Source organism: Cynara cardunculus (assembly GCF_001531365.2).
Source record: "Cynara cardunculus var. scolymus isolate 2C chromosome LG 1, CcrdV1, whole genome shotgun sequence".
NCBI lineage: Eukaryota > Viridiplantae > Streptophyta > Magnoliopsida > Asterales > Asteraceae > Cynara > Cynara cardunculus.
The window spans coordinates 6,817,546-6,840,228 of NC_037528.1; the positions used below are offsets into that span (position 1 = coordinate 6,817,546).

Sequence of the window (22,683 nt, forward strand, 5' to 3'; positions counted from 1 at the left end):
ATACAAACATAACCGTTGTAATGATATTTATACAATCTAAGATTGTGACAACCGCAAAATTCAGGTCAACGTTCATGACCAAACAAAACGTACCAATTTTTTGAAGTATAATCTGATGGGGTTTTATATATACAAACGGAAAAGATCATGACGAAACTATGGTAATTCAACAGTGAAACGTTATCGAAATTTGTTCCATAATGCTTGAAGAAACTAGTTGTAAAACGTAACACGTACCAAAAGTTTGATGGCACGATGTTAAAATTCGTGATTTTTGTTAAAGGGTTTGGGTTTAACCAACAAACGTGACCTACAAAGAGGACAAGTGAACTGATCACGACCGAGCCAGCCTTCAATGCAGCAGGAATGGAACACATGACGACACCGCCCGAGTTGACTCACCACGTCGTCACTCCGGAACTCAGCCAGACAAATCGAGCAGCTTTGGTCCACAGGTCTGCTCATCATAGCCACCTCATCTCTACCGTCGTTTAGAAGATCACTGAATTGAAGATCTGAACGGTGATAGATGTTGGGAAAGGCATGATTCAGATCTTGATTTTGTGTGTAATATTTAAAGAGAGTGGATAAAAAGTGGAGAAATGCATGCTTGATTTGAAGAAGTGGAACCCATATGCATGTAATGAATATAAGTGCAGGTATTGAGAAACCTCCATATAGAACACAAATCATCCTTTAATTTCACTTAATTCTATCTTAATTTGGTTTAATCACAAGTGAATAAGTTTGTTTATATATATATAATCAGACAAGTTGCAGAGGCAACTTGTTATTATATATTAATATTAATCGCCGCCCTTAATATTATCATAATCCAAGGGGGGTGAATAAATACTGTTTGAATTAAATAATTACATAAAAAAGGACGATTAAGAGTGCTAATTAGTAATTAAAAACACTAATTAGTAATTAGTAGTGTTTCCTGTGCCACCAAAATATTTCTCTTGAATTCTACTCATTAAAAAAAGAGTAATTAAAACAGAATACCAGGACACAGTATTCACTTGCTATTAATATATTTTATAGAGGTTATTTTGGATATTTTTATTTTATAGAGGGGTTCGTGACGCGCTTGACCAAGGTATGCATACGTTGTTGTATGCTGGAAGACATGTCGTCATCTAATTATGTCGTCAAATACTGGACGATTTTGTATTGAGGAGAGAGGTCTGAATCTCGATTCAACGTTTAATTATTTGTTTGTTCTTCGTTAATTATATATATTTCGTGAACTTTGTTTTTGTTTCGGTTTTGATTAAGAGTACTTAAATTAAATTTCTAACACGTCAATTTTTTCTGGAACAAGTCATGATGGCTAAGTGATGTGAGGTGTGGTTTGTTGGTGAAATCAAATCACAAGTTTTAGGTGGTGTTTGATTCGTAGAATGTTTTTGGATGAAATAAAATCTGTTAAATCAATCTGACTTTGAAGAAATTAGAATATAATGTTGTTAGGTTTGACCACCTATTTAATCGGCAGACATTAGAATAAAATCTGTTAAAAAAATTGAAATATGTCTGTTTGGTTCACAAAATATAGCTTTAGAATTGGAATGAAATGTTGGTGAAAGACCAAAATGCTCTTTTTTGATTTTTTTTAAAACCAAAACTACTTTAATAAAATAATTATTTAATATATAAAACAATATAAAATACACAACCTAAATATAACCATAAGCCAAACAACGTTATAAATCAATGGTGGTCGGTGGTGGTTCAGATTGTGATCCACGGTGATTCAGATAGATGGTCCGCAATGGTTTAGATGGCGGTAGTCAGCAGTGGTTCAGATCGATGGTGGTCCGCGGTGGTTCCGATGGAGGTGGTCTGTGGTGGTTCAGATCGGTGGTAGTTTAAATTGGTGGTGGTTGGCGACGTCCGACAGTGATTTAGATCGGTGCTGGTCGCCGATGTCCGACAGTGATTGAGATCGGTGGTGGTCCGTGGTGCTTCAGGTGGCGATGGTCAGATGTGGTTCAGATCGGCGGTGTTAAGATCGGGGATGGTTCTAATCAGCGATGGGTTAGATCGGCGGTGGTTTAGATGGGCAGTGGCCGACAGTGATTTAGATCGCTAGTAGTTGGTGTGATTCAAATGATGATGGTCGACAGTGGTTCAAATGGCGGTGATTCAGATTGGTGGTGGTTCAGATCGGCGGAGGTCTGTGCTAGTTCAGATCAGCGATGGTTCAGAACGGGTGGTGGTCGGTAGTGATTTAGAACGGTGATAGTCGACGGCGGTTCAAATGACGATGGTCGGCGATAGTTCAGATAGCAGTAGTCGGCGGTGATTCAGATCACGGTGGTCGACGATGGTCATATTGGGTTTTATGAGATTAGGGTATATTGGGTTTATGAGCACATTTGGTATTATGAAAATAGAGAATTCTATTTCATCAAAATATCATTTAGTTGCTAAGAAATGTTAAATTTCTTTATTTGTGAAATTTGTAGGATTTCGAAGATTCATTTCGTGAAAAAAAAAAGAACCAAACGAGGGAATAAAATTTAGTCAATGAAATTCAACATTCCAATTCCATCAGATTCCTTCAGAATTTGCAAACCAAACGTCTCCAGAGCATCTCCAACAACTATGTTATATATATTTTTAAATTATAGTATTAAAAGTCAACATTTTGAAAAAAAAAATATTACATTTAATTCCATTTATCTCCCTTAAATATTTATTTTCAATATCTTTTATTGATGGGAAATGATTAAAATATGATTTCTTTCCTATATATAGTTTTAGATATTTCTCTATTTGGAGATTTTTCACCTTCCCTTTCTTCTTTTCTCTATTTTAACAGACGTTTCAACATAGTTGTCGGAGCAAAATAACTGTTAAATCTTCAAAATATCTCTATTTTAACATAGTTGTTGGATATGTTTTTACAAATTATGGCAAGACCACAACATATTTTAAGACACGCCTAAAACACAGCGTATATGTTTTTTTTTTTGAAGTATATAATATTTATATACAAAAAATGCAACAAATAAACTCACACACTCTCCTCACTTATGGTGAGGTTTGAACCCCTGACATCCTAGAAGGCCAAAGGCTACGATAACCACAACGTATATGTTAACGGTGACACCTATATTACAATTATTTTTAAAAGTAAATTTCAAGATACACAAACACTTGTTACATTTATTTTATGAGATATTTTTATATGGTGAATTATATCTAAATGCCTTCTGTAATTGAATCTTTCATTTGGTTGAAATATAAATAGTTGATTTTGAGTTTTTAATGTAAAATAATATGAAAATTGAAGACTTTAATTTCAGAATGATAAAATTAAAGTTTATTTCTTAGTTGTTTTATATAAAAATAATTTTGATGTTAAAATATCGATGCAAGCTTGTTTATTGTAGGGATAGAAAAAGAACAATACAATCAAATCGTATCTAACATAATTAAGTTTTTAAATTTAAATGAATCAAATCATTAAACTATTTCTTATTTTATTCGCTCTAAAATAAAATAAGATATGGTTTTATGACTTGATTTGTCTAAATCAAAATTTTAATTACATTAAAACAATAAAATCATGTTTTTTCCACCATTACAATAAAACAATAAAATTAAACTGTACTTAATAAAATTAATATTTTAAAATTTTAAACAAAACAAATCATACAATAGTATCCTATTTTTTTGTTTTGATATTATATATATATATATATATATATAGGGTTTATTTCAAATACAACCTATCGTATTTGTACAACCAATGCAACCCAATAAATTGAAATATTTATGGAAATGATTARAGTTCATTTATTATGATTTAAATATTTATGGAAKATGAATACRKTTCATTAATTATGATTAATACTTTATATTAGAAAATAATCAAAACCTCTATAAAATCACATATTAATCAAATGAAATGGACGGTTGAGATTGGGTTGTATTGGTTGCACAAATGATAAGGGTTGTATAATAACCAACCTCTCTCTCTCTCTCTCTATATATATATATATATATATTGTGTGTGTATAAATATATTGTTTTTATTTTTTATAAGAAAAAAAAATTAGGTATAAAAAATTAGGCAAAATAATCTTTGATTTAACGAAGGCGTTAGTCAGAAGAACCACGACCAAGACAAATGGAATACTACAAAGACCAAATCTACAATAAACATACTATAAGAACCTTAATCAAAGAAAAGATCATAACACAGATAACAAATCCACAATTATGTAAAACTTAAGAGTAAATTACATTCTTGATCCCCATGTTATATGGGTTTTAACAGTTTAGGTCCCTAAAATGAAATATCTATAAAACCATGAGATTGTAATCCATAAATATTTTATTTTAAGGACCTAGGCTGTTAAAATCCATATAAAACAGGGACCAAGAATGTAATTTACTCAAAACTTAAAAAGTTGAAATTAGCATTGCTAATTTTAAAAAGTAATGTATTTAATGACGCACAACCATAATATCAAGATCACGAAGAGTTTGAAAATGACCGATTACTTAACGACGATAAGTGAAGGAAATTCAAATCTAAAAATATAAACATTTTTCGAATCAATTATAACAAAGACTAGGGTGTGTAAATGATACGAGTCAAGCTCGAGTATGAAACCTAATTTTCGAAGCTCGTACTCGACTCGAAAACTCGCAAGTAATAAAAGTCAAAGCTCGACTCGAACTCGATAACAATTTCTCAAGCTCAAACTCGAATCCAGCTTGAACTAAGCTCGAATCAAGCTCGAACTCAAATCAAACTCACCCATTGAAATTTTTTGGTTATTCTCTTATAAATTTTAAAACTTAAAGGTGTTCTTTTAATTTTATAAAACTAAAGGATCAACTTCAAACTTAATCATCACAAAGAGAAAGTTAGAAATTTCATTCACCTTCCTTTCTTCTTATAACATTTTTTTTCCTTTCCTTTATCATCTCTCTTCTAATGTGGGACAATTTCACTAATTTTTTCTATAGTTTTTCTTTGTCTTTTTTTAATTGTGATTTAAAAAAATAATAACTGATTAAGTGTTATAATTGAAAAATACATAATTTTGTTTAAATATCTAAAAATATAAGACATTTTTATTATTTATATTTTATAAATTTTATCATAAAAACTGATTATATTTTAAAATTAATTATACATAAAATAATCAAATATCTCACGAGCTGTTCGCGCATGAGGTTGCTTGACTCGACTCGTTAATATATTGAGTCGAGTTCGAGTGAAGCCTATTCGAATCGAGTGTTGACCGAACTTTGACCGAGTCAATCTCGAGTAGCTCGCGAGTTGTCTCGTATTATTTACACCCTTAACAAAAACCGGTTAATGTGGCCATTTAACATCTGATATGTTTTTTCTTTTTTTACTTAAAAATAATAATTTTACCGCTTATATAAATTTAAGAAAATATATATCATGAAAGAACCCTTACAAATACCAAAACATACATTCAAAAATAAGATAAAAAAGATGGTTATTACTTTCTTAAAAATTCAAATATTTTTCCTTATTCTTTAAATCAAAAACTAATAAAATACAAAAATAACGATCACATAGAAATTGGGCAAAATGCATAAAATAACAATCTACTTTCATAGATTTCTTTATTATAGCATTGTATTTTCAATTTTTTTCATTACAACAATATACTTTCAAACTATTTTTTATTACGACATTGTACTTTGAAAAATTTACCCATTATAGCATTGGGTAATCTTTTGATTTAAACTTACCCATTATACCAGGTATATATGTCACCTCATAGTCCACGTAGGCTGTCCACATATACTAGAGTGATGTGACTTTATTACTACATCATTGTACTTTAAAAATTATTTTGTTATAGCATCTATAGTTCTTATTAAGCATTGTATTTTTAATTTTAATATTTAGATATTTTACTTGTTATTTAATAAATATATTAAACGAATTATAAATTATTCATTAATATACCAATATCAATAAAACTAGTAGAACACAATTAATCTTGCTAATATTTTTTAAAAAATATGTGTTTTTTGAAAAAAGAAAATAAGAATTGTTCTTTTTTTACCAAAAAATATTATCTTTTAAAGACTATATTATATTTGTTCAAAAACTTTTACTTGACGGTATAAATGTATTAAATTAATTAGATTTTTTGAATTATTTATTATAACAATATTAAAAAAAATGAAGAATACAATTTATTTCGTTAACATTTTAAAGAGAACTTTAAAAGATATGTATTTATTTGAACAACATAAAATAAAATTTTGTTATCTTTTTTACAAATAAAATATATTAAGAAAATAATGTTTCATATTTATTTAAGAAATATTTTTTACTTTAGAATATTTAATTTGCATGCAAATTAATAAGAAAAAGTCAAAAAAATAAATGTTTTATTAGATCATGGTAATGAAAAATGAAAATTAACTAATAATTATTTGAAATAGATTTTTGTTTTTATTTTAGTTAAATCATCAAAATGATGTGTTATCGACATCATCTCATTAAAGTCACACAAACAAGAAAAAGTCAATGAGTTAACCGGTTTAAAAAGTAATAGGTTACCCATTGCTATTATGGATAGATTTTTCAAAATATAATATTTTAATAAAAAATTAATTTTAAAGTAATTGATATAATAAATAAAAACAAAAAAAGAATGTTATAATAATTTTTTTATAAAAATAAGTTGTTTTTTAATATATTTAAACCTATAGAAATATTGCAAATTTTTTGGTGCAGTTCTCTGTACTCTGATCAAGAGGAGAATGTACGAAATTGCCGGAGGAATTGATGATCGTACACAAACATACTTCAATCATGAGGTTTGATTTTGATGTGCATATATCTGTTTGTATGATTGCATTTTTTTTCCGGATTATTTGGTCACTAAATTGCTTGGTTCGATGCTTAGGGTTTGTTTATTTCTCTAATTGCTTGCAATTGCTAACCGTTGAAATGTCCATGGATGCCAATTGATTATAGGAAATTAGAAATTCAAATAACTCTACATGTATATTTGTTTATGAATCAATGATTTGGAAAAAAATGGAAGATTGAAGAATATATATTATCCATGATTCTATAAAGCATTTACAGTGTTCGATCATTCGTCTATCTTCGTTGGTAGTTCAGAAACTTGATACCGTAGGCAAAGACGAAGCAGAAGAGGACGGCCCAACCAACATGAGCCAAAGCGACGTATCCTAGAAAATCATACTCAAACCCTAGAAAATCTTTGATGAATTCCTTCACTGTGACGGAACTCTGGCCTGGAACCACAACTAAGGTTTCGTTTTCACCAAGCTGAGACGTGATCAAGCCGTATAGAGTCCATGCCACCGGTGAACCCCAGTAATACCACCTCCACCAGATTGGGATTTGCTGCAAAGATTAGGTAGTTTTGTTAGTAAAATGAAGGATCGAGTGAGGATAGAAGTTAAGGTGAGAAGTGTAAGAAGTGATTCGGACCCTTGATCACTTTTAATCTCAAACCAACCCATGAATTGTGCTTTAGAAGGGAATTGATTTAGTCTTTCTTTTCAATTAGGATTGATCCAAGAGTGAAAATCCCTTTTTACCTTTCTCATCATAACTTATATTCTCACCCGAACACAAACCCTTGTTAGTAAATAGTAATGCATTTATTTTAATCAGGAATCAGATTAGTGTGCTTTAGGGTATCATACCGTTCTGGGGATCATGAAACCAGAGAACAAGTTCCAAAAATTAAGGAAGAATGACATAGTAATTGCTGCAATCTGATAATTCGGTGTGAGGGCTACGAGCATCATCCCGTATAATGTGAAATAGACAAAGCACATGAATATGTAGAAGTAGAACCACAAGAACTTGTCGGCTGACCAATGGTATCCAATCATCGAGTAAATCAGAAGACTGTATATCAACGTCTGGATGCATACATATGCCACCTCAATTGCCACCTGCAGGCAAAATAGTGATCTAGCTTCAGTTTCTAGCAACTCCAATAGAAACAGAAAAGGTGACAAATTTCTCGTACCTGAGCAAATGCATAGGGGATTGCTGAATACATCCCAGCTGCTTTCTCACGGTAGAAAACTGTTCGTTCTACAGATACCACAGACTGCACGGCCGAAGTGTTGGTTCCACCAAGAAACATGACGGCAGCATACATAGCTCCCATCAAATTCATTACATCTTGTTGTTGGTCCCTGTCATAGCGACACCAAATCTTTAAAGTTAACATGCCAAAGATTAAAACAAATTGTTAGGTTTCTTACGTTTTTTGGCCTTTGTTCCAGAAAATTACTCCAAAGAGGATGCCAATCACTGTTGTCATGGAGAACCGAACAGCATTATATTGTGGATGCCTCCAGTAAGACCAGTGTTGTTTCCATAAACAAGCTTTGCATTGTGTCCAAAAGGATTGAGAGTACTTTGTTGGGAAGTAAAGGTCCTGGGACCCTTCTACCGGTGTACTGAGCTCTTTAATGAGCTCCTGGTTCCTCCTGTTAGCAAGAATCCATGAGTACGAGGCTTAGTAGAATATAAAAGACTAGGAGAATAGTAGGAGGTTTTCATACTTATACAGATCAGAGTTGGCAAAGATTTCTGCGAAATCGACACCAAGTTGAGCTTCGACTGCTGGAGAACTAACGTCAAGCATCCATGTGGCCGGATTTTGACCTTCTTTTATACTGTTGACCCCTGGAATGGACTGAGAAGTTTGTTCTTGTTAGCTCCATGATGTTGTTAAAATGGGAGAACGGAAAAGGGATGTACTCACTTCAAAATATTCGATTAGCAAGTGAGAGTGGTGCCCAAGGGGTCCTGTGTAAGTGACCTGCCCTCCTCTTTTCATCAACAACAGCTGCAAGAAAGTAAGGAGTAAGTTTTGAAGAACGATGACTTGCTGAACCGAGCAAATGAGAACCGAGTGATTGATTTCAGATAACTTGCCTCATCAAAAGCTTCGAAAATGTCAATACTCGGTTGGTGAATCGTGCAGACGACCGTCCGACCCGTATCAACCGTATTTCTAACGGTACGCATGACAATGGCGGCAGCTCTTGCATCAAGTCCTGATGTGGGCTCGTCCATAAAGATAATCGATGGATTTGCAACCAATTCTACTGCAATGGTAAGTCTCTTTCGTTGTTCAGTTGAGAGACCATCTACTCCCGGAAGGCCAACTAATGCATTCCTTAACGGGTTCAATTCGACCAAATCCATGACTTCATCCACAAACATCTAAACCACAAAAGAAAATGCAGTCGTTGTTGGTAACTTACAAAATGACCAAAGTTGGTAAAAGTAGACAAATTTTACCTGGCATGTTTCTGTGGTTATGTCCGGAGCAAGACGCAGCCACGCAGAGTACACAAGCGACTCATAAACCGTGACATGTGGAGAATGGATGTCATTTTGTTCACAGTATCCGCTTACACGAGCAAAAGTTTCTTGGTTTTTAGGGTAACCGGAGATGCTGACACTTCCTTTGATGTAGCCACCGGTCTTTCTTCCGGCTAGCACATCCATCAGAGTAGTCTTTCCGGCACCACTTACGCCAACCAATGCTGTGAGAATGCCCGGCCTGAATGCACCGCTGACATCTTGTAGCAGTTGCAGTCGATCCTGTTCGATTCCTTGAGCTTTCATTTCCTGATAAATTTGCATGATTTTGATGTTATCTTTTCACAGATTATCCGGAGAAATCAAGTATCTTATCTTGGTATAACTGGGACTTACAGCAGGCATGTCTACAAAGTAATTGACATGATCAAATGCAAGTGATAATGGTTGAAATGGAAGCACCATTCCTTTCTTGTTGATGTTATTTGCTGCCATTTCTGTGCCTGCTTGTGGGTGCTTCTCATTCTGCTCATCTTCTGTCGGAACAGCAGTCTTGGAATCTCCGAGAGCTGGATTTTAAATCAAAATGGTATATAAGATGCAAGAAACTCTGCAGATTACAAAGATTACACAAATACCCGAAATCATGATCTTACGATTCAAGTATGTCAGAGCTGCCACAAAGAAGATGTTAAACAGAACGGAAAACCCGAAGAGTGCCATGACACAAACCCAAAACATATACTCGGTCGTGAACATCCCCCTGGACTTGAGAAGAACCTTCCCTACAGTCGGTTCATTGATTCGTGAATCGGGGTTTGGCTGTGAAATGAGGGGAAGTGATTTAATTCGAGACATAAGCAAAACGCATGGAATTCGTGAGTAATGAGCATCAATTTAGCTTACAGTGCTCCATCTTTCATCTAAGAACTCGTTAATCACGATGGCATTTTGTCCATACATCATCGGGGAGATATAATATCCCCATATCATCCATGGCTCAATGTCGTCTGCAAGAAATGCAATACGTTATAAACACGCTCAATCACTTGTCAGTATGCAGCCTACAAAGAGTTGGGATACCAGATACCGACCTTTTGCAACGATGAATCCACCGAGTACAAAAACTATTAGCAAAGAAAAGGTGCCAAGAGCATTTGCAACAACCTGTGTTCTTCCTAGTGCAGCAATGAAACGAAAAAGAGACAAAGCCATTTGATGTAGGCCGATATAAGCCAAAAGCTGCTTGAAAAACCTGATAAATATTCAGAACCGGTTATCCAAGATTCATTCAAGTTCTACCTCATTAGTTTCAAAAAGATGCAACTACTTGCCTGCTTGCTGAAGGAGCAAAGCCAATAGTGTAATATGTTAGAACAATCCATATTACTGATTCCATGATCGATATAGGAATCTTCATGATCCATATCGGTAGTGCAAAGGCCCATGCTGGGTAGAACAACGAATCCCTCTGTTTGAAGAACACAGGAAGCCTCATAATCGTTAAGGCAAGCTCGGCTGCCCCATTAAACATCACATTTAGGAGACTGAAGAACAATGCACCAAAATACTTCCCCCCATCTTCAAGCTGACCACTCTTCATTTCGGTTCTAAAGAACACCGTGAAAGCAATAACGGACATGACAGTGATCTGGGTGGTCTTGAATATGTACAAGAAAGCGTTCCGTTTCATCAATAGCCATTCTCTAGCTAAGTTTGCTTTAAGGAGTTCCATGTTTGATATACCGTACTTTTCAGTCACCAAAGCAGCCGGATGGACGTTGGTTTTGTTATAAGGAACTGCAAGATCATCATAAAGGCGCTCACCAACCTGAAACCGGCCGAAAATCTGACCAAATTCAGGCACGGAGACAAAGTGGTAAGGTTCATTCTTATTAAACCAGTATTGTTCTTGGTCTTTTTTGGAAGTAACTTCTTGCAAAAAGTCAGCAACTCCTTTCCTTTCTGGGCATTTGAACCCTGCGCTTTTGAAGAAATCAAGAATGTCTGCACGGGGGCCTTGGTAGACGATTTGACCCTCGGAAAGGAGTATAATGTCGTCAAATAGTTCGAATGTTTCAGGCGCAGGTTGCAGAAGCGAGATGATCATGGTTACATCCATGATGTGAACCATCTGTTTCATGTATTTGACGATCTGAAAAGTGGTCGAACTGTCCAAGCCAGTTGAGATTTCATCCATAAAGAAAACTTTAGCAGGCCCAACCAACATTTCACCTGAAGTTACAGAAAAACAAAGAATCCTTCATCAAATTATTTGAAAGCTTAAGAAACCAGAAACATACGAGCATCGAATAATACCAGTAGTGGCGCGCTTTTTCTGCCCACCAGAGATTCCTCTTCTCATCTCGTCACCCACCATGATATCAGCGCAGATATCTAAACCGAGTATCTATTTAGATTCAGTTTCTATTAACTCGAGTTGCTAGAAACTAGAAAACTCTAATGAAAAATCTAACTCGAGGGTTTGAGATAAACCTTTAGAACATAGTCTGTAACCAAACTAGATTCTTGACCAGCCACGGCTGTGGCTTTCATGAAGGCGTCGATTTCTGGGTCTGGTTTGATCCCTCCATCTTTCTCACGCCGTGACAGTTCTGCCAGGAGGTCGTATCTGGTTCCTACGCCTAGACAACGTCCGGCAAAATCGAAGGTCTCCCTGACGGTCATCTCGCCATGGTGGACGTCATGTTGACTGATATATGCACAAGTTCTCTGAGGTATGAATTCTGACATCTGATGACCACAGTATGTAACTTCTCCAGTGATTCGTAGATCTGAATCTAGAATTCCAGCAAGTGCCCGTAGTAACGTAGTCTTCCCGGAACCAGGAGGTCCTAGAAGCAGCGTCATCCTGAAAAGGAAAAACTCGGAAACTATGAGCCAGTGAATATATCTGGTTTCCAAGAAGTTAGAAATGTCACAAAACATACCGTGATGGCCTCACAATCCCACTCACGTCCCGCAAGATTTTGACGACTCTTTTCTTGGATGGAACAAGCCTGATGAATTGAAGAAGTCCCTTTCGATGATAATTCGGTAGAAAAATGTTAGAAAGTGTAGATTGGACAATAGAATTTTCGGATTTCATGTAGTTTTAGGACTAGAAATTGACAAACCTCTATAGTGTTGAGTGTTGCATTTAGCAAAGTAGGAAGAGCTCTAGAACCAACATGAACATCTCCTTCAATCGATACATTTTTGTAGCGTACTTCGACCTTTGGAATATCAATCCCGACCCTGTTTAACCCGTACAATATTACACATTAGTAACGCTTGAAAAATGAATAGAAACAGATCAAGGATTAGTAGGTTCACCGATCGGTTCTAGCTCGAACTCTAATTAGAAACTTCTCATTATCTTCTTCCACAACTTTGAGTATACTCCCCATTAACTGCTTCTTATCCTGAGCTCCAAGATGTGCGATATCGATCTGTTCATGAACGATTTCCCCATTATCGAGAACTTGCTTCAAGATTCCTTTCCTTAATCTATCGTACGTAGGGAGTTTCTCGATTGCAGCCCATTTGAGCTCTTCTTCATCATCATCATGCCTTCCACTGCTCCTTGCGAAAGCATCACCACCACTAGGTGCCGCCGAGAAGGCCTCCTTAATACTAGCGGAAGCCCAACTCCTCCTGGAGGATGAGAGACTCCGCCTGCTCATCGACCTCGCCAGATCATCTCCGGCGAGTGCTGCTGCCATCTAACAAAATGGAGTTATATGAAGGTGGTGAAATTGAGCTTGATGATGAAGCTGTAATTAGATTTGACATGGGAAGAGGGTGTTGGTCTTTTATTTATTGCTAAGTTGGCATCTAACAAAAAGTCAAGGTTCACATTTGATTCGACGTTCATACCTTTTGCACTGGGCCCACTGAATCATGCCCAGTCTCTCATTCTTATCCTTAAATATTTACCATAAATATAATGAATTATATAGTCCCGTGATCATATTACACCAACCATCAGCTTTTTATGAGACCACATGAATTACATTAAATCTTCTTAATAAAATATTGTGAAGGTAACCTTTACATATTTGATAAATTTGATATCTATTTAATCGTTTAATTTTAAACAGATTTTAAATGGGAAAAGAAAACATAAGAATAAATCATTTATGTAATTATGAAAAAATATCTAAAATATACCAATGGTCAGCAAAGTGGGAACAATAAAAGTAAGAGATATGGGGTCCATTTGTTATGACTTTTTAGGCCAATATTTTTGTCCTTAACAAACTGAGTCAATTGTCAATACCTGATACATAACTTCAATAAAATTGAACCATATTTGTCGTGCCTGATTGGTTTGATTTTGGTTCCAAAGGTTAAAAATACCAGGAGGTCTTAGGTTCAAATCCAAAGAGGAATAAAAATTCTTTTGTGGCCACAGAGGTTCAAATACGGTGACTCCGGACTATCTGCAAAACAGGTGGTCGTCTTGGGATTAATATGCTCGCATAACGGATTGGATATCCAGGTTAATAAAAAAAAATTGTAAATGTATTCTTACTTATTAACATCTATAAATAAAAAAGATGCATATAACATCTGATTTAATAAAATTTCATTTGTTTAATTTTTTTTATATCAATAACAATACTGTTTTTTATAATTTTAATATGTGATTTAATCTGATTTTATATATATATATATATATATATATATATATATATATATCAACATATGATCTGGTGTTCCAAAGTTGTTCAATTTTTCTATTCATCTCGTTGACTAAATGTCGACATGTTCCAATAGGATCCAATAATCATGATTTTTGAACAGAAAAAATTCACGTGCAGGTCATAATCGAAACAAAAGTAAACGGTGTCTTCCAAGTCATTTCATTATAATTTGATGCTTCTTTTTCAATACTTTTATTTATGGGTGTACGTGGTCCGATTTGGTCAAATTTTAATGGTGGTTTATAAAATTTTCAAACCGAACGGTTTAATATCAAGTGCCTAGACCGGTCAAACCAAACCATGAAAAGGCGGTCTGGTCTGACCGGTTTAGACAGTTTACTTTAAATATTAAACTAAAAAACATATATAATTTATAATTTTAGATTAAATATTCATTTTGATTATGTTAGATGTTAGACTTTATGTTGGACTTAGGGATATATTTGAGCCATAGTCCACAATAAAATAAATAATTATATATATATATATATATATATATATATATATATATTTGGCGGTCGGTTTGGTCCAAACCGCCCAAAAAATGTTCCAGACCGCGGACCGGACCGCCCAGTTTTGCTATTTTTCAAACCAAACCAAACCACTAGACCACTTAAACCGCCAAAAACGGTCCGGTTTTACTTAGTTCGGCCGGTTTGAGCGGTCCAATGGTTTTTTTTAACAACCCTACTTTTATCACAAAATATCATTTCTTTAAAAAAGTTACGTATTTTAACTAAAAGTGTTTACAGTTCGGTCGATAGCAGTTAAATCGACCAACACAGTATGGTTGAGTTGGTTTTCTATTACTTTACTCGGCTAGCTGGATTAAAAAGTTATGTAAATTATTCTATCATCGATAATTCAGTTACGAAAGTTTGAGTAATTACTTTTTTGTTATAAAAACTGTACATGTTGATGATCGTATTTGTGCTTTAAATTCAATGTATCTAAAATGGTGGAAGAATATGGATGGTCTATAATCAGATGTATCTTTCACTATCTGAATAGCATCTTCTTTTTTCTTATTTAGGGTCCATTTAACAAATGCTCATTAGAGAGTGTTTATCTGGTAGAAATCATCATTCTTATTTTTCTTACCAGGTTATAAGATTTCCAGGTATTAAAATGACAGAGTAAAATCATTGGTAAGCGTCTCTTACCCGATAAGTGTTAACTAGCTAAGATTCTTGATATTTGTTATGCTTTTTATGAAATAAGATTCTCGACCTTTATTATATTACTCTGCTATGGTAAATAACACGATAAACACTAACCTGGTTAGCATTTGATAACAACTCTTTAAATCTCCTGATGGTTGGTTAGAGGACCAAGATTTAATAAGGTTTTTTTAGATTTAAAACTCCTTGCATAATCTAACCGGGTCAACCCGACAAAAATTTGATGGTGAACAATGTGGAATTCTGATTCGAATTCTCCTAACAATAAATTCAACTAAAATTTGAATTCAGACTTTAATTATCAATCATTCTGTCAAAACTTTGATATGTTATACATATCAAAATAATATTTAAGGAGGTATAAAAAATTTCTTGTGGTCACGGAGGTTCAAATACGGTGACTCCGGGTTATCTGCAAAGCAGATGGTCGTCCTGAGATTAGTCGGCTTGCATCGCGGGTTGGATATCAAGGTTAATAAAAAGAATAATATCCACTAAAAGACAAAAGAATTCGAAATCACTGTAAACTTAGTAAATACAATTTTCAAAACTAAAAGTAATTGGAAACCATATATTCAATAGATTTTTTAAAATTGAGAAAGCAACAAAATGGTCATGATATTGTCCAAATTTTTGGAGAACTTCTAAAAATGATTACTATTAGAGAAAAATATTTATATCATATTTTCAATAAAGAAAAATTTGAAATTAAATGTTTAGTAAAAATAAATAATATTTTATTAAATGTATGAAATATTTGAACAATACAATTAGTGTTGTAATCTTAAAAATGAAGAAATTGTTGTAGTTGAATTTAATTTTTTAGATATTTTGGATTTTGGTTATCCATTTTAAAGAAATTTCAAAGAATATAGTAGGGGATGTTCTAATGAATTAAATTAGTAATTTTAACACGAATTGTTCTGAAATAATAATTTTAGAAATTTGCATTAATTAATGATTTTTATTACCCTTTAAAAAGAGAAATTTGTAGTAAAATGAAATAAACTTTGAGTTGATTCTTATTACGGTAAATACATCATTTTCCGTCACCATCTTGTCGTTTCGCTCTGCTTCTCCATTGTCTAAAGGTTTCGTGAAGTTGTTCGCTTTCCTTTTAGCTCGAAGTTCTCTCTTTTTTGTTCTTTTGCATTGCATGATGATGTTTTTTCTCTCGTTTCTTTTTTTCTTTTGCATATTTGTTTTTCACGGGAATTTTTCGTTTTTGATTGGATCAATGTTTATTGGATTTTGTCTTTGTGTAGATTGATGTTCATGTAGTTCAAAATCTTATATGGTTTTTGTATTAAAATTTGAAGGAAAATCAATGAAGTTTGATCATGTGTTTAGTTGGCCAGAATCTCTTGTAGGAATTTGAATGTGCATGTTTAGTTAGCAAAATGTAGACTTCAGTTTCAAATCAGTATGATATTATTACTAGGCGATGATGAAAATGGCTGCCAAAGATACTAGTTGGGTTCGGTTGTGGTGGGAAGTGGGAACATATAAATTATGCTAGGGTTTTCCTTTCGGCAGTTTTGTATTTTTGAAAAAATAATAGGTACGAAATTGAATTTCATTATATATGCGATAAAATATGAAATTTATGAACAATGGAATCTATGAAATTCAATTTCCTAATATTATCAGCAAAAAAGGCACCTGTACACACAAATGGGAATCCAATCAAATTTTTTTATGTTACTTTGCATGTTGTTAGTAGCTTAATGATACAACTTATTATATTAACTATATGACTGTTTGGTAATGGTTTAATAACATATAAAAAATGACTTATTCAGTAAACTTTTAAAAAAACTGTAAGTAAAAAGTCTTGTTTTTTTCCATATCTACTCTCCCCAGTTAAAAAAATACTCTCAAACAAATATTTGCAATCTATACAAACTGTCTACATAGATAGTTTTATTTATACATGATTTAATAGAAAATCAACCAAATAAGCCTGAGAAAGTAAGAGGATTGATTAATTAGACCATTATTATATGTGTAATGCATTTCATCAAACGCCAAACTATTGACCACCATCACCAAAAAAAACCTGCGTCTTATTTCCCTTTTCACATTTTAGCAGAAACCAAACCCAGAGTAAGGTCTACCATTGATGCAAATCAATTAGCTCTACAACAATCAGCTCTAAATCTATAAACAATCTACTACTGATCCACCATTTGCTGCTACTGCTGCTGCTATTTTAAGCGCCATGGCTGCTCTGTAAGTTGCCAAATCTGCAGTCTCCATAGCAGCCTGAGCTTCTTGTCGTTTAACAATGGCTGCTGCTTCTGCCCTCCTTGCACCTTCCTCTGCTTCATGCACTTCCACAATCACCTTTGCCAACTTGTTTTCATCATTCAATATTGCCGCTGTTCACGTTTTCATATCAATTTCTAGATCAAGGCTAAGAAAACCTTATTCGGATCGCAATCATAATATAAGAATTCGAATCTTGAAAGGATTCGGATTTGCTATAAGAAAAAAGGTAAAGGGACTCGAAGGATGCACACACCTTTGAAGAAATCAAGTTGCTTTTCTACACAACGTTGGCTCGCCCGTCTTCTGGATGAACGTTTCTTACGCAGAACAGCGCTTGTGGAATGTCGTTTAACTTTTTTACACGGATAACACTGCCATCAAGGTCCTTGTTAGAAAAATCTCATTTTATATGAAATATTAGTATAGTAGAGCTGATTTAATATTCGAAATGAATGTGCATAATATACATGAAAATTCATAATGAATAATTCATGAAATTCATTCATTTATGAATATTTGGTTCCCATGCTTCTCAACATATTCACAGTTCTCAAATGAACCTACTTCTATATAATTATATGTATATATCTTTAACGAGGGAACTTTTACCTGAAAAACTTGAATAAGAGAGGATCGTTTCTTCTTCCGTTTAGTCATCCAATAACTATAAACAGCTTCTAGAGTTTCCTTTGATGCCAGGCTTGAACACCGATCAATAGCTGATACAACATCAGAGAAATAAAACGGAGTACAATAGCTTCCTCTCTCAAAAGCATCGATTATTTTCTCTAAACTATCTTCTGAGACAGGCCCGTTATCCCCAAAACGCTCACTGTTCAACTCCTTTAACCACCGCTCATCATCAGAATCCATATCATAAATCGGATAACTCTTCTCCAAACATCTAGTAACTTCGGCACTTCTAGAACAAATATAAGTCTCAGGTAGCATAAAGGGTACGTACTCATCTTCTTCATACCCTTCTATTTCCCTCACGCAAGGCACTGGCACTATATTTTCTACATGGGCCCACACGTTTCTTCGGAAACATTTCTTGAAAAGCGCGACCCTTGGCACTGTTTTCCTTGCAGATCTAGCTTTTCTAACGATCATACATTTATCTAAAGCACAGTCCCTTTCCGTAGTGACGATTAGTGGCAATTTAACATCATCGTCGTCATCATCATCATCATCATTCATAACCTTTTCATCTACTGAATGCATTATGAATGCGTAGGACAGGAATGAATATATTAGAGCTAAGGTTGAGTGCATATACAAGAAGCAGAATGGAAGTGCATTGATGTCCACGGTGAAGAATGGTGCAGAAAAAATGGAGCCATATACTTTACAATATCCATGGCCTATAATGCAACTAGAATCCTGAAAGATAGCAAAAAAAGATAGAAATGAGATGTAGAAATACTACCAAATGTGATCTTTTTCTAATTTATCGATAATAGATTGTTGATTAGACATGAAAATGTAAAAATCATAGCATACCTGCAGACACCGGATGCCATTTGAGCTCATGAAACAAGGAAACTGTTGAATGTTGCTAATGCTATCACCACTTCCATAACTACAATGGCTGAATGAAACAACTGACTGTTTCAATGAAACATCTTCCCCATCAAAACCAAACTTCGAATCGCAACAATCGGTTCGGAAACTAGTTCTAACCTTCTTAAAGTACTTCTTTGCATACCTGTCATCTGAACCACACTTTTGCTCAAAACTACTGCATTGTATACTCGAGTCTCTTCGTAATGTCCTCTTTCGTTTTCTAGTATAAACAGCTCCAAATTGCTTGCTACAACTCACATTATCACTGCCATTATCATCGACCAAGCTCATATTTTTGAATTTCCCTAATTTGATCTCTTGTTGCTCTTCACCATTCACTTTCTGGAATTCCCCCAATTTGATTTTGATTTCTTCTTCATGGGTTCCATTTCCATTCAGTTTCTTGTATTCGCCCAACTTGATTTTTCTTTCTTGTTCTTCGTCATCAATTTCCATTGCCATGTTAGATCCATCCACGTTTCCATCTTCTCTATCCAAATTATGCAGCCCACGTTCACCACCATGATCCAGAAGCTCGCCCCTGTTTTCTTGGATATCTAAAACAGCAACAGGCGATAGTCTCGCTCGCTTCACTTCTTCCTCGCATCTAGTAGCAAACAATCGTCTTCCTGATCTTAAAACCCTACCCCCGAAAACCCTAGTACTTCTCTTCATCCCCAATGATCTTAAGGCCAGCCTTCAAAAAATTCGTGAAGCGTAAGCTCCAAAATCTTTAATATTCCTCCTCATCCCCAACGACGACACATAAACCCATTTTTAATTTCTCAAAAGTTCTCAGAGCAACCAACCGGAGAACACGCACGAAATCTTCGGCAACGCACCTCAGAGATATAATTATGTGTTTGAATAGGAAAGAAAACCGGAAATTTAAAAGGGAGAACGATAATCTGGACAAGATAAAACCTGGGTTTTCCTCCGAAACCGATGAATTTTTGAGAGATTTCGAGTCGTGGCGATTGAGAGTACACAAGCTCTGGGTTTCTGTGAAAGATTTTAGTGCGTGTACCTGTTGACAGTGGTTTGGGTTTCAAGAACACCAGAGAGATAGAGAGAGACGGTCGTAGAAAATGAAGAATCGGGCGGGGAAAAGGCGGGGGGCGGGAAAACGAAAAGGTGCATATGGCGGTGCGATGAGAGAGAGAGGTAGGAGAAGAGGTGGCGACCGTTGGATCGTGGAACCCTAGGGTAAGTCCGCTGCTGCTGCGTCGCATGTTATATTGTTTTTAAAAAAATAAATTGTGAATTACAATTTTGGTCCCTGTAGTTTGTCAAAGTTTTGGATTAGAACCCTCGGTGGTATTAATTATATGTGAAAAGTACAATAAAAACCAATGAACTTTCTTGTTTGGAATGATTAAGTCCTTGAACTTTTTTTTGGAACAAATAAGTCCTTGAACTTTCCAAAACATGTTAAATAAGTCCTTGAACATTCCAAAAWATGTTAAATAAGTCATTGGACAATTTTTGGAACAAATAAGTTCTTGAACATTTCAAAAAATGTTAAATAAGTCATTGGACAATTTTTGGAACAAATAAGTCCTTGAACAATCCAAAACATGTTAAATAACTTTTTGAAAAAAATAAAGTGGTAAAATAGTGAAAAAAATCCGAAAAAAACCCAATGAACATTCATATTTTGAACGATTAAGCCTCTAAATATTTTTTGAACCAAAAAATATTTAGATCTATAAAATTAAACAAATATAACAAAAAAGTACTTACATTTACAAAAAAATAATTACCATTTTAACTAGTTGTACAAGTCATTAGAATGTATCCAACATGTTTTATAAAAGTTCAAGAAGTTATTTAACATGTTTTGGATTGTTCAAGGACTTATTTGTTCCAAAAATAGTCCAAGGACTTATTTAACATTTTTTGGAATGTTTAAGAACTTATTTAATATATTTTGGAATGTCCAAGGACTTATTTGTGCCAAAAAATTGTCCAAGGACTTATTTAACATGTTTTAGAAAGTTCAATGACTTATTTGTTCCAAAAAAAAGTTCAAAGACTTAATCATTCCAAACAAGAAAGTTCATTGATTTTTATTGTACTTTTCCCTAATTATATTGGTAGCATTGAGGTCCCTCTAGTTTGCCAAAACATTGTTCATTAGTTGCTCAAGTTCATTGTTGTTTAGAGGACCGAAATTAATAAAGTAGAAACCCCAAGGACCTGATTTACCAATTTACCAAAACTTTCATTATAAAATTTCAAATACATCCATAAACTATATAAATGATTGTATGCGGCACTTATGGTTATTATCTAATGTAGATATAACCACAAACGCTACTAAACAGGTCCACATTTTAGGCGGCTCTATCCGTTAAAATCCGATATGATCCGTTAAAACTCAATTCGATCCGTTAAAGCCCAATAGAACTGTTAAAATTCAATACGATCAATTGAAACCCACTACGATCCATTGAAGTTCAATAGAAACGTTTAAGCCCAACTAATATCTATTAAAGCCCAATTGACACATTAAAGCTCATTACGACTCATTAAAACCTAATACGATCCATTAAAGATCAATACGATCTATTAAAGCCCAATAGAACCGTTAAACCCCAATATGATCCACTAAAGACCAATATGATGCATTGAAGTCCAATACGATCCATTAAAGTCCAATACAATCAATTAAAATCCAAGAGGACCGTTAAAGCCTAATATGATCCATTAAAGTTCAATATGATTCATTAAGAATATATGTAACATTTTTCATATATAGAAAACCAAAAGTATGAAAACAATTAAAAAAAATCAAAAATCCGCCGGAAATCCGCCTGAAAAATTCCATGGTGAACCGCCGGAAAACCATTAAGTTTTTTTAAAAATCTTGAGTAATTTATTATTTTAAATTACCGATGGCCACGGTATCCGCCGGAAATCTGCCGTAAATATAAAATAATAAATTTTAATTATTTTCCGGCAGATTATCGGCAAAGGTTAATCTTAAAAAATTAATCAAAAATCCGCCGTAAATATTGCTGGAATATATTTAATGGCAGATTTCCAGTGGAAGTCAATGGAAGTTGGCTTTTTTGATGTTGAAAACCCGGTTTTCTAGTAGTGAAAAAACACAAGTTCATTATATGAATACAAATTTTAATCGCATCTTGTTAAATACAAATATGTTTGGATCATGTTACTGACACCACAAATAAATACATTAATACCCTTCAAAGAGAAATATAGATATTGGACCAACTCATAACTTAGTGTAAATTTTAAAGAGTTCGATATGAATTTATTGGACAACGAATATCATGATTTTTGCAAGTAGAATTGCGAGGGAGTCAAAAACATTTATTTATCGAAACCAGTTTCACATGATTTACCAAACTATGATATAAGTTTATGCACATGTGAATGTACTTTTTGCAAATTATGCGCTCATATTATTTGTTATGCACATGATAAAATTTTAGCAAATTTTAATCTCAAACATTATATTTTATTGTGGACTAAATATATAATGTGACATAATATTTGATAAATGATATGATTAATATGTTTTGTTTTATTTTACGTAAAAATATTATTTTAATCGTTTATTCATTTTACATTATTAGGTCAC

At 33.9% G+C, this 22,683-nt stretch overlaps 2 protein-coding genes across 8 annotated transcripts; both read right to left on the reverse strand.

The window, feature by feature from the left end:
* Window positions 1-7,001: 7,001 nt before the first annotated feature.
* On the reverse strand, window positions 7,002-13,071 carry LOC112525854 (pleiotropic drug resistance protein 2-like). Of its 3 annotated transcripts, none has more exons than XM_025136158.1 (18): window positions 12,683-13,071; window positions 12,484-12,604; window positions 12,298-12,386; window positions 11,843-12,218; window positions 11,666-11,756; window positions 10,681-11,581; window positions 10,441-10,601; window positions 10,259-10,356; window positions 10,003-10,177; window positions 9,743-9,915; window positions 9,323-9,655; window positions 8,954-9,244; window positions 8,781-8,864; window positions 8,578-8,711; window positions 8,275-8,502; window positions 8,034-8,205; window positions 7,702-7,956; window positions 7,002-7,396 (listed from the first exon to the last, which is right to left on the reverse strand). In XM_025136158.1, the coding sequence occupies exons 1-18, from the start codon at window positions 13,069-13,071 to the stop codon at window positions 7,127-7,129; spliced, it is 4,341 nt and encodes a 1,446-aa protein (XP_024991926.1). In that variant the 3' UTR covers window positions 7,002-7,126. The 3 variants fall into 3 exon arrangements, with proteins under 3 accessions (XP_024991926.1, XP_024991917.1, XP_024991933.1); XM_025136149.1 differs by having other exon boundaries at window positions 10,003-10,168; window positions 10,253-10,356; XM_025136165.1 differs by having other exon boundaries at window positions 10,003-10,168; window positions 10,253-10,345; window positions 10,430-10,601.
* A 4,162-nt stretch (window positions 13,072-17,233) lies between these two features.
* On the reverse strand, window positions 17,234-20,209 carry LOC112525782. 5 transcript variants are annotated; one of them, XM_025136067.1, is made up of 5 exons: window positions 19,998-20,209; window positions 19,011-19,901; window positions 18,117-18,890; window positions 17,761-17,878; window positions 17,234-17,617 (listed from the first exon to the last, which is right to left on the reverse strand). In XM_025136067.1, exons 2-5 carry the CDS (start codon window positions 19,746-19,748, stop codon window positions 17,397-17,399), a joined length of 1,851 nt encoding a protein of 616 aa, XP_024991835.1. In that variant the 5' UTR covers window positions 19,749-19,901; window positions 19,998-20,209; the 3' UTR covers window positions 17,234-17,396. The 5 variants fall into 5 exon arrangements, with proteins under 5 accessions (XP_024991835.1, XP_024991826.1, XP_024991819.1 ...); XM_025136058.1 differs by having other exon boundaries at window positions 19,011-19,915; XM_025136051.1 differs by having other exon boundaries at window positions 19,011-20,209.
* Window positions 20,210-22,683: the final 2,474 nt, after the last annotated feature.

Coding starts and splice junctions, on each gene's coding strand:
- LOC112525854 (XM_025136158.1), bottom strand. CDS start 13,071: ATGGCAGCAGCACTCGCCGGAGATGATCTGGCGAGGTCGATGAGCAGG. Junction 9,245..9,322: donor TAACCACAGAAACATGCCAG/GTAAAATTTGTC, acceptor TTTGTGGTTTAG/ATGTTTGTGGATGAAGTCAT. Junction 7,957..8,033: donor TCCCCTATGCATTTGCTCAG/GTACGAGAAATT, acceptor TTTTGCCTGCAG/GTGGCAATTGAGGTGGCATA.
- LOC112525782 (XM_025136067.1), bottom strand. CDS start 19,748: ATGAAGAGAAGTACTAGGGTTTTCGGGGGTAGGGTTTTAAGATCAGGA. Junction 18,891..19,010: donor ATGGCATCCGGTGTCTGCAG/GTATGCTATGAT, acceptor GCTATCTTTCAG/GATTCTAGTTGCATTATAGG. Junction 17,879..18,116: donor CTCTTATTCAAGTTTTTCAG/GTAAAAGTTCCC, acceptor CCTTGATGGCAG/TGTTATCCGTGTAAAAAAGT.